Below are 12028 nucleotides of genomic sequence, written 5' to 3'. Positions count from 1 at the left end.
CTGGTGAGGCAGCGAAGCCTACTGAATCGCCATGGCGGGAGATGAGCGACCACTCGCGATGGGTGGAAATCTGACAGACCAACCAATCAGTGCAAGGTCTTTGTGGTGGCCCACCGCGAATGGGAGAACAAATCTTGCTGCTGCCTCTCGCGCGCGCCAGTAGCGTTTCCCAAGCCAAATGCGAACCCGTTCTGGCGATGATTTCCTGCCGGGGATAAAACAGGGTTTCTATGTATTGGCGGCTCATGACATGATCTTATTTGGAGTGGGAGCACAGGAAAAATATGGAGCACTCCGTGAGCAAGGACCGTGAATCCTGCTGGATATCGAACTCGTGAGCCCCACCTACCCACGGTGTATTTAATAAAGGGAAGCACGTAAGCTTGCCTTGCAAAGTATTATTCGAATCGGGGAGCCAAAGAAGTGGAACGCGGTGACCACAGCGCACGCATCGGGACACGAGGCGGTGGAGGCGGAGGAGGAGGTGGTGGCGAAGGAATGTTAGGTTTGAAACAGTCGTCATCTAATCCATCGATCGGATCATAATAGAGAGAGAATTGAGAGGAGAGAGAAAGAGAAAGAACGAGAGGCTTACTGAATCCGGCGATTTCGTGGCCGAGGGGCTGCGGCGACGAAGCAGGGGAAGGAGATCGTCGGCCGTGGCGTCGTAGGATGGCCACCGTCCCTTGGTCCTCTGTCTTCAGGGTCTTCCTCCTCGTAATACTCCTCGCCGCCATCGTCATTGCCTTTGTCACCCTCCCCATCGAAAAGGTAACCGTTTACGCTTCGTGGTCGTGTATTTTGATCAGTCTAGGGCATCAACTTTGTGCGGTTGTTGCATTCTGATGATCTTGATGCTATCTGTATACGGGTTTCATGTTTTCTAGGGTCATGTTTTTTTTATTTGATCGTTTCTTTCCGCGTGTGATTTTGTATTCTTTAGGGTTTAGTGAATTGGAATTCTTCTGGTCTAGAGGTACTTCGGGATTGTCTTATAGCCCTCCACAATCAGAATGGCGTTGGTGGAGGAAAGAAGATTGTTTACCCTTTTTTGCTTTTCGTGTTTCAGATTGAAACGCACCTTTTAAACTAGCTCTAAAACAACAACGGACAATCTTGGGCAACATCCTAGCTAGTCACCTGTAATCATATAGACGTCGTCTCATAGATTTTGCAGTCTTCTCGTAACCACACAAACAAACCAGGATAGAATTTCAAGACAGAAAACTGTGGATGCATCGGGATTTGGTGAATTGGGTCTCTTTGATCATGGATATGACGGTGACACGTTGTTCACTTTCTTGATTGTCACAATATGAGCACATGAAAAAAGAGGAAGTCATAAAATTTTATTTTTATCTTTTTTTATGATGATTGGTTCTGGATGTTTTAGTCTTCAACTGGTCAATTTGAGTGTAATTAGCCTGCCCCCTAAGAATTTGTACTCCTCTAAATTATGGTTGAGAAATGATGGTGTCTTCTGGCTATGTTGAGTTTATTTTTTGTTTTTTTTCTAATTTCCCCCCTTTTTTTTTCTTTTTCTATCATTTGGTTGCAACCGTTTATCAATGAAACTATGGTGATGTGCTATTCTGTTGAATGTTATTGGCTCGTCAGCCGCTTATATGGCATCAGCATATTAGACACTAAATCTTGAATTTATGGGCACGTTGTGGCAGGCTTAATCTAACAATAAGCTGCCTACTTGTTACAGTTGGAGTTGGTATCAAAGGCTTACTAATAGACCACTTACATATCAAGCTACTTATTTCTTACTAATAGTTTTAGGACTTACTATTCCATTATTCTAATTTTTCACATATAGCCCAAAGTTCTCCTTTGCAATTCCATATGGTATTCAACTTAAATGATCTCGCATCATAATGTATGTCATGTTTGAGCAGTCCCACTTCCCTCAGGGGACAAGTATTCTCACATCTTAGACATCGACCAAGCATATATTACATTATTACTTTAACTTATATGGGTCATATTCCAGCAGTCCTACTTCCGTCAAAGGCCAAATACAACCACATCCCATAAATCAAGCAAGGATATAATGCCTTAATTTGTGTACAGTGTTGGAAAGTTTTTATTTACCTGGTCTAGATTGAAGTATCATACTATCCTCGCAATGTTATAATGAGCAGGTCTAGCTATGTTGCTCAGAATGTTTTGGCGTGAGCTACTAGTAGTAGACGACCTGTGTCATGTGGATAGGCCCATCTTCTTCTTTGTTATCTCCTTGTGTGGTACTATTCGGTTATGACGGGCAGTTTAATGGATGTGGCAGGGTTCTCCTGCCACTATGAATCTATGGTGTGGAGAGAATCACAAAAAAACTGACGTTGCATGCAGAAGAGGAAATTCCTTGATTGGTATGATGCTGAGGTCAATGCAATAGACTTGTGTGGCAAGGCTAGTTTTTAGTCTTTCTGCTTTATGGAATTTGGCAACTAAAAATAAGACTAAGGCTCGAGGACATTTTGCTTTGCTATCTATTTGTTTTAACAATAAGTTACCTTTTGTTGTTTGAATTTTCTAATGAAATCAATTCTCCATGGTTGTGAATTCCAGAGAGTGTCAAGTCATCTTAGAAAAGAGTCAAAAGTTATGTGGGATTAGTCTTGTTGAATAATGCTATAAGAATTGTGCTGTGGATGTAGTACTAAGTACTAACCATAGTTACCATTTTTTATGGCAAAACTAAATAGCAAGTAGATAGATATTTGCAAAATTAGGCTAAATGAATTGAGAAATCCATTCGAGTATATGATTACTCTAGTTATCGTACTGATACAGCTAAATCTCACAACACATTATTTTTCCTCCTCACATAGCTGCTGTCCTTATGTACTCATAGTTGTTCTTGTTAGAGGTCATGGAATATTGTGATCTACATATTGGGATGTGCTTTCTTGTTCTTTCACATAGAAAGTTGAATAATAACAGAAACTCCGGACTTGGTTTTTTTCAAGTTGTACATGTTACAGAGAAATCATTTTTTTGAGCATGTTCGACGATTGATTCTACTTTGAGGCTTTCTATAAATGATGTATAGTTACTCTCTTCCTACTGGATGTAATTAAGTTCTTGATTAAACGAAACTACTGAAGTTGGGTGGTTGACATTCAAATAAGTTGCTTTTTATTGGAATTTATCAATTTCCAGTTCAAAAAAATGACTGTACACCCTTAAAGTTTCTTATTGATTTTCTAGTATATGCTGTTTCTTAGAGACGAAAATTTTCATAAAGTTTTCATTTCCTTGTTTTCTTTCTCCTGACTATTTCTGCAGGCATATGTAAACTTCTTTTTGTTTGATTTCTTTATCTACATTTAATAAAAATTGTAAATTGGTTCTGATATATATTATGTCTGTATCTTCATTGTTCGGTGAGATTGTGATTTTCTTATATATAGTACTTGTGGTTGACAGTTTGTTAAAAGCTCTTTTACCTTTGTTGATATTATACTTTTGAAGCATATGGTCATTCTGGATGTGCTGCTTACCACTGATATTATCTTTATGACTAATTGTTGTTAATAATTGCTGACAAACAGATTCTCAGGGACTTTTTGGTCTGGATTGAGCTGAATGTTGGTCCATGGGGTCCTCTTGTTCTGTAAGCTATTAGCTAAGCTTGTTTTGTTTGCCTCTTATGGTTTTGATTGATTTTGTCAATGGTCATAGCTAGCAATATTGTCTTGCCACACCTAGCAGTTACTGCTTCCTGTGTGATTGATCATTTTTGGTTTATAATGCTACTCAAATAATCTAGACTAACTTGTTCTACTTCAAGCCTTCTAATTTGTCTATTTGATAACTCTTTGCTTTATTGTGGTTTAATGTTTCATTAATTCGATAGCTTTTCCCCATATTGATAATAATCTTGGTATATGCTGTGGTGCCTTCCTCTCTCTCTCTCTCTGTGCAACGTAAGATTGTATTTTTAATTTATGTGCTTTCTGATGGAAAATCTACAATCTGATATCAAGTGACTGAAACCACATTTTGTTTTTGTCTAACAATATTATTTTTCAAAAGAGTGCACTGAAACCATTAGTTTCTGGTGCCTCTACAAAATTTAAAGCCATAACCAATGTTTGCAATAATGAGCTGATGATGGATTCATTTAATTTTCAGACACTTAACTATATTTGTTTAGTTCTGCATCAAAGTTTCAGGATGAGCAATACCTGAAAATTTTTTTTTTCTTAATTCTGAGGTGGTGAATGTGACCATATTTTTGGTGAAGCAAAAGCATTTTCTCAGGGTTTTGTATAGATTGCTCATGACATCTGCTTTTTGTAACTCCAATGGTCATTTCTCCTTTAGTCATATAATAGATTTTGGAAAACCTAGGTGACAAGACACTGCCTCAAATGACTAACAGCAACCTGGAATGATCATAGATTGATCAATCATCTGATTTGCCATTGGGTTCTTTCTCTCTTTAGTCTTGATGGAGTATTAAAAGTTTAAGTTTAGCATGATAGCCATTTCATTGTTTAATTTGCCATACCCATTTCTGTTTATGAATTGGCTTAAATGTCTTATTGAATTTCTGAATTACTCATTGTTTAATTGCTACTGAGCTTTTCATTGTCCCTATTAACAGGGCTGTTGCATATATTCCTTTAACAGTACTAGCAGTCCCTGCATCAGTACTCACGGTAAGTATAAAGTTTTTTTAATAATGTTCATAATATCTTGGATTTGTAGTTCTGTTCTTATCCGTTTCTTATGTCAACAATCTTCACATATTTGGGTAGTTGTACTGGTTATCATTTTGTAGTTTATGAACTTCTCACAAGCCTAATATGCTTTGTTGCACTGATTGCTTCATTTGTAATCAATATGTGGCCTTCTTTTTACTTGTAATATGTCAAGAACTATATGTATTTAAAGCACTCTGTAATCTAGATAGTCTTCTGTTTATAGAATCTATGATAGTTGTTGAACTGACAGTTTTCTATAATCTAGATGCTGTACCACTGGTAATAACCTACATGATTTTCTATTTGTGTTGAATTTCCTATAGATGTTGAACTTGTAACTTAAATGTGGGCTTATGTACAGCTACTCCATTGTAAGCCTAATATTGATAGAAAATTTCAAAGTCTATCCATGCACAATTGCAATAACAATAAGCCATTATGTCCCAACTATGTGGCTAGTTACATAAATCTTTTTCAGTCATCGGCGATATCTTTAGTTAAATTGAGAGAATTGAATCTCCGTTTATAGTTTCTACTAAACTTTTCTTGGGTTTCCCTCTACGTTTGTTCATACCATTAATGTTAATTTTCTCACCTTGTTAATCATAACATCTACATATCTCCTTATAACATGATCGTATAATTTTAGACTGTTTTTGTCATTTTAGATGAAACTATACAAAATTGTTTATAAATAAATACAATTGTTATACAAGATATTCTTTTCTTTGTATCTAAACTCTTAAGGACACCCAGTGATCAGACAAAACATCTGACTCCTCTCTCACATCAGCCACTCAGCTTTTACTCATTGGACAAAACACATGAAAGCTTCCTATTTAAAAACTTTCTTTTTTGTGATTTATTGTTATTCATCAAGACCAACCTTTTAGAGTTTGCTTCTTGATGTAATTACATATTTGGTGATAACTAAGTAGCTACTTTAGTTGCTTTTTTAAAATATATTTTTTATATTGGAACTTTTATATATTGGTTGCCACATAGATAAGAGCTCATAGAAGACTCATTAGGTTGCACTTGGTTGATGTGACATCTTCTAAAGTGATCATGCTTTCTGCAATATTTGTGTTTAAAATATTTTAATTTTGCTTTGGTAATATGTTCAGTTCACCATGTGATAGAATCAACATTTTGGAATCTTCCAATTGTTATAACTTAGAATTAGTTTTTGACATGGCATTTTGGTTTTCGATAATTAAAGCACTTTCTTAAAACTATGTTTCTATTCATGTTTTAATGACTCAATGTACTGGATGAAAGTCCTTTTTATCTTGTCAGACCTTCAACAGTCGTACTAGACACTTTCAACGGTTGATCGCAATTTTTTTTGGAATACAGTATTTATGGTTAAATATGTATGCATTTTTTTTTTATTTCTTTGAGGCTCAATCATTATTGAATATGGTATTTTACCAGCTTGGTGGCGGATATCTATTTGGGTTGCCCTTAGGCTTTGTTGCTGATTCTGTTGGAGCAACAATTGGTGCAACAGCTGCATTTCTGCTTGGGAGAACGGTGAATAATTTTTAAATCTTTAGATTTGACCTTTAGTTAACATTTGACAATTCACATCACATCTTTATTGCCAATCAGTCTTTTATCTGCAGCAACAATTTTGGTGATAATTATTATTTAAACAGTGTTCATACTTCAAAGTAATGCTTTCAGCACCTTGGGTAGTTTTTCATGTTCATTTATCTCCATGAGCGTATTGGTCAAAATTGCCAAAGAATAGGTGTATTCTCTCATCAGTGGAATAGCAGGGTTTGTTTCTTTGCTAGGATTTCCAATTATTGAAGTATTAGAAAATCCTGTCATTTCAGGTGAAGTTTTTCGAGTAGATGGTGTACCTCTACCTGTCTCTCAAGGGGCATGGTTGTGTAGCAATCAATGCATACAAGACTTCAACACATTATTTTAGATTGGTGACAGCTACACTTTCTGGACACGTTCAGTCTATTATCAGTCCATAAAACAGATCAAGTTCCCTTCTTTTGCCATTGAACTTTTGCTTGACTTTTCTTTCATCGCTGTGCTTCATCTTGATCCTAGAGAGGAGGCTTAAGGAAGTGATCACTGGATGGGAGGAGGGGGTGTGCCGGGGGCAAAATGTTTGTACTATTTGCAAAAATCAATTAGAATTTTACAGTTTTTTGGGTTCGATTTTTTTGACAGAAATCAGCTCTGCCAACACTTGGCATGTAATGGTAAATCATGTTACACTGGCCACCTGAAAACTCCTATTGGAACTTTAAACCTCATGAAAAAGCTATGCAGAACTGCTTTGCTATGTACATTTTTAGGCAAAAGGGGACCTAGATTTTTTTTGGGTTTGTTTCAATGGAAACAGTAAATTGTATGCCTTTTTTTATTATTTGGAAGGCAAAGGAATACATATCCTCTCTTTGAACAAAATGAAGTAGACGTATAGGGACATTAAAAGAAACTGCAACAGCTGCTTCGGCCGTGCTCTTTCTCCTTTGAGTAAAGCTTTTGTTTCAGCTATTTCTTCAACAGAGAACCAAGGGTGTGGTTGGTTGTGTTCTTAAAGCACATTTCTTTATTCTTGAGCTTAAAAAAAACAAACTTTCTTGTTAAACTGCTTCTTGTTCAGAGTTGTTGGTTACACCTTTGCAATTTGGGTAACCAGGGTCAGAGTCACAGAAAAACTTCCCTTTCTGCAGGAGTAAGATTGTATATTTCAACTTTCTCAAATCGTTCAATGGTGGGAGCCTCATGCACTGAGCCACCTTGAAACAAATGCTTAGGCCAAGGTTTTAAATATTAGTTTGTAGTAGTTATGCATCACTAATTTTTTCATTTGCTGTTAATTAACAGATGTAAAGGTGTAAGTTCTTATGGTTGCCCATTAGTTTTGAACTTATTTTTTATTAGTTGGATCTTTTTAGAATTGTTGAATTGCTGCTTTTGGAGACCAACTTGGTTTGTCTTGTATCCCAGATCATTACACATGTCGCAAGACAAACTTAGATTTGGGTTTACTCTCAGAAATATTGTCCTTTTTTCAGTATGTTTAATTATGTTATTTGATGATTGCATTCATCTTGCTCCCTTTTTTGTTTTTTCAGATTGGGAGGCCTTATGTTCTTTCCAAGTTGAATGATTATGCTAAGTTTCAGGCAGTTGCTATTGCAATTGAGAGATCTGGGTTTAAGGTAAAAAGACATTTTGATACTTTTTGTGTTACCTTTACACACAGGATATGGGTCTCGATATTTTGTTAATGCATAGATTAAATTATTGAAATACAATTGGAAGGAACAAAACCAAGTTTCTGGTTGAGAATAATTTTCTTTTACAGTTCTTATAGATAAACCCTTATAAGGTTCAAATAATTTGTATTATATAAAATTTTCTCAGTTCTAATTATGGATGCCCTCGTTATCTAGCAATATTCTTAAGCACCTGAAAAAGTCAAGTATGTTTCTTTTCTGACATATAAAATAATTTCACTCAACAATTGTCACAGGATGAAGTATTTCTAATTTTTCGGTTCATAATGTTCGTAGCAAACTTCTTTGGAATATTGTCGTGTATTTGCTTCGTAGACTTACAAAATTTCTTGAACTTGCCATATGTTTCTCAAATATTCTGTTGTCTAATCAATCATCAACCACATATTTGTGCAACTCAAACTGCTGTGGAGAAATAATTGATGTGAATTGCAAAATCATCATAGATTATTAGCAGAAAATACTAGTTTAAGTCCATCTACTGGTACAAAATGCTTAAAAATGATGACTTGATGTCCTTGGCTGTTTATCTATTTCATTCCTATGGCTGTGTATGAATCAAGATTAATTGCCGTTAGTTTGTTACTTCCATTTGTTATGTCACTTCAACTTAGCCCATGCTTTTCCTGCAGCAGTATCATCATAAGGAGCTAAGCCAACATTAGTGAAATTGATTTATATTTGTTGAAATGACTATCTCAGATGCATGTCTCCAAATGTTCTTTTAGGTCCATCAGAGACTGGAGTTGGTCAATGTGCTCATGTATTATTTTACAAAACACTGTTGTCTGTTCAGTGTTCATTCTGACTCACTTTCTGATTCCATCTCTCTGTCATGTTTAAGAGGCAGTTTATTTGTTGACACTGCCATTCGTATAAGGCATTAACTACAAATTGATTATTTTAATAATCTGATATAGTCTGTGCCAGATCACATGTCCTACAGGCTTCTGAAGGAAATAGTCTGTGTTTGGCATTCAACAATTAGATTATTAATTTTTTTATGATATATTTATATGTGAAGTTATTATTAATATGGACTAGTTTTGTGGAGATGTGCATTGTAACTGCAACATCAACAAGTCATGATGTCCCAACTATTTGGGGTCAGCTGGACATATGCATTATAGCTAGTGAATAAAAATAAGTATAACATAAGAACAATGTGTTTGATTTTATTGATTTGTTGTGTTTCTTCATCCAATTCTGTTACACTGAACGTCATTCTAGTTCAAGCAGGGAGTAGCTTATCCACTATTTGATCATTTTATTTTATCTCTTTTTGCAGATTGTGTTGCTTCTTAGGCTTACACCTTTACTTCCATTTAACATGCTAAACTACCTCTTGTCTGTTACTCCTATTGGCATTGGAGAGTATATGATGGCATCCTTCCTTGGGATGATGGTATGTTTTCTTGAAACATCTTATATATTTTGAAAAGGTTACTAGAGAAGCGAAAATAGCAAAGTATAAGAATTTCTCAGCTGTTATGAGAGATTCAAAATTACTATAAGGCCACTCTGTTTGAATACATGATTATTTCTTCTGTTACAACTTTTCACATGTTTGTAAGTTTTGCATTTATTATGTTGATTTTGATATTGTTACTATGTAGCTACTGTGATCTATTTCAAACAGTAGGTTGAGCTATCATGATGAGTTTATAATTTTTAGATGTTTATAGATATATATAGTATGGGACAATGTGCTGGGGGCTTCAAAAGAGCTCAATGACTCGAGAAATCCTATGTAGCCAATCCACTAATACTAGGGACCTTATGGCTTGGTGTTGTCCTTGGTTGTTGTATTTGACTATTTTCTAAGGCATGCATACATTATATATGGGCTTGTCTTTGATTTCCTTACCTGGTCAATGGCCTAGATTTTTTATTTATACATCTAAGTGCACTTATTGGCTCTTTTTAGACATCTGATGTGTATACAAGTGACCTTCAAAAGCTATAAAAAAAGTGATATAGATTATTTAGTAATAAGTATTTTGGAGTCAGGATCAGCGGAGAAAATGTAAGATTATGATCAATGGAGCAAACTTTCGATTTGTCCCATAATCAGTAATATTGCATGCCTATCCACTCTCAATGGGTAACCAAGCACTGTGCTGGACGATTATGTATGTAATTATGTATTCTTTTTTCAAAATGCTTTTAACTAATGTTCGTCTTATCACCATAGATCCACATTGTATTTTTGATTTGTACTTGTAAGCATATCCAGAGCACCTTTTCATGCTTATTCTTCTCAATTTTTTATTACAGATGGTCTGGCGTGATCACTTCTACATCAATTTCATTATCTATTATTTCTTTTAATGCTTATTGCCCAAAAAGGTGTCGTTTGTTAATTAGATAATAGATAAGCAGCCCAATATTGTATGAGTCTACAAGAGTGACTGCTTAATTCTGACATTAGGATATCTAAATTTTTTACTATGTTCATGCCACCTTTTAGTGAACTATATGTTTCTTTTGGCTTTTTCTTATAATTGACATATACTGACTCTTTGACTTGGCAGCCAATTACGTTTGCACTAGTATATGTTGGAACAACACTGAAGGATCTAGCTGATGTCACGCATGGATGGAGTGAATTGTCGCCTACTCGTTGGGTAAAAGCATCAACTGCAAGCATAACCATACACATTCATGCATTCCTCTTTGTTGATGGTCATGAACATAAATGTCTATTGTTATACAGCTCAGTCATATGCATAAATGCATTTCCATATTTCTATTCCCGGTGTATCTATAGATCCCATTACATATATATTCATATATTTGTATGCATGCGAGTGTGTGTGCACGAGAATGAGAACATAGATCCCCACTTATTGGCATCGCAATTTGAGATCCTTTTGGTTTAAAATGGATGCAGGTGCTTATCATTTCAGGACTCGTAATATCTGGTAAGGAGTCTCTCTGCACATATCTTTTATTGAAATAACTCTAGAATGTCATGTTCATTTTCAAGGAGAGGGGAAAGGTACCAATATCCACAACCACAAGAAGTGAAACTATATGCTAGTAATATTTCATTAAACATATTTCAGGGGAAAATGAAATAGTGCACTGGCATTGTTCTTGTGCTAAATACTTTTAGTTTTTTCTTAAACATAATAAAGCAGGCATGCAAATGTATTTCCAAACTTAAGGGTGTGTAAACCAGATAATTGCATTTGCATGGTTTATGCTAGTGTTTTTTGCTTGGACCTGCACAACAACAAAAACTCTGAAAACAGTCCTTTTTCTGTTTTCCAATGAAACATCATGGAGATTCTAGAAGCATATACAAAGAAAGGAAAATAAAAAGAATATAACTTGATTTTTTAGGTGGAAGATTTTTTGTGTGTGAATTAAGCGATGTGCTTTCCTTCACGGAGGATATTGAACTTTTTGCTTGGTAGTTATAAATATTTGCCTCAGACATGCAAGAACAGATCTCGAAATATACTCATGTTTTTCCTGATTGGTCTTAGAAATCATGGAGAAATGGAGTGGGCAAACCAGATTAATCTGGTTAAAATGCATGCCAGTCTCATTAGTTGCTGTTTAAATCTTACGCTATGGGATTATTATTAGGTGAGACAAATGTTCTCTCTCTGTTATTGTGCAGCTATCCTCATCACATGTGTGACAAGAATAGCAAAGGCATCCTTGGAGAAGGCATTAGCTGAGAACGCAGAGGTGGATGCCCTAACCGCACCTTCACCGGTCTCTCCAGGTGCAACTGGTGACTTGCTCGAACCTCTCGTGGTTAAGATTGACACCTCTAGAAATAATCACGAAAAGTAACATTCTTTCTTTTTCGCAATGTAAATACTAACCCTAACAGGTTCTTCTGCATTATATAAGTTCATATATGCACAAGTCTCAATCCATCACTGGGTTCCAAGCAGCTGATCTTTATGCTGCCACTGTATTGACTATGTAGCTTTTTCAACCTAATATGGTAGTGTACAGTTGTAAGGATGTTTAATCAATGCGTGGATCCTGGTTGTAGCCTGTTCTCTTTCA

At 35.6% G+C, this 12028-nt stretch overlaps 1 protein-coding gene across 1 annotated transcript; it reads left to right on the top strand.

Annotated features, from left to right (window-relative positions):
- Window positions 1–388: 388 nt before the first annotated feature.
- Window positions 389–12028, top strand: LOC103998229 (uncharacterized). The gene is made up of 9 exons (XM_009419645.3): window positions 389–771; window positions 3564–3625; window positions 4622–4676; window positions 6159–6257; window positions 7832–7918; window positions 9285–9401; window positions 10531–10623; window positions 10890–10920; window positions 11628–12028. Exons 1-9 carry the CDS (start codon window positions 673–675, stop codon window positions 11804–11806), a joined length of 822 nt encoding a protein of 273 aa, XP_009417920.2. The 5' UTR covers window positions 389–672; the 3' UTR covers window positions 11807–12028.

The sequence above is a fragment of the Musa acuminata genome, chromosome BXJ1-9, assembly GCF_036884655.1.
Source record: "Musa acuminata AAA Group cultivar baxijiao chromosome BXJ1-9, Cavendish_Baxijiao_AAA, whole genome shotgun sequence".
In the NCBI taxonomy this organism is placed as follows: domain Eukaryota; kingdom Viridiplantae; phylum Streptophyta; class Magnoliopsida; order Zingiberales; family Musaceae; genus Musa; species Musa acuminata.
The sequence above is the reverse complement of the archived record's forward strand: the minus strand, read 5'-3'. Positions and strand labels throughout refer to the sequence as shown.

Coding starts and splice junctions, on each gene's coding strand:
- LOC103998229 (XM_009419645.3), top strand. CDS start 673: ATGGCCACCGTCCCTTGGTCCTCTGTCTTCAGGGTCTTCCTCCTCGTA. Junction 6,258..7,831: donor CATTTCTGCTTGGGAGAACG/GTGAATAATTTT, acceptor TTGTTTTTTCAG/ATTGGGAGGCCTTATGTTCT. Junction 7,919..9,284: donor TTGAGAGATCTGGGTTTAAG/GTAAAAAGACAT, acceptor CTCTTTTTGCAG/ATTGTGTTGCTTCTTAGGCT.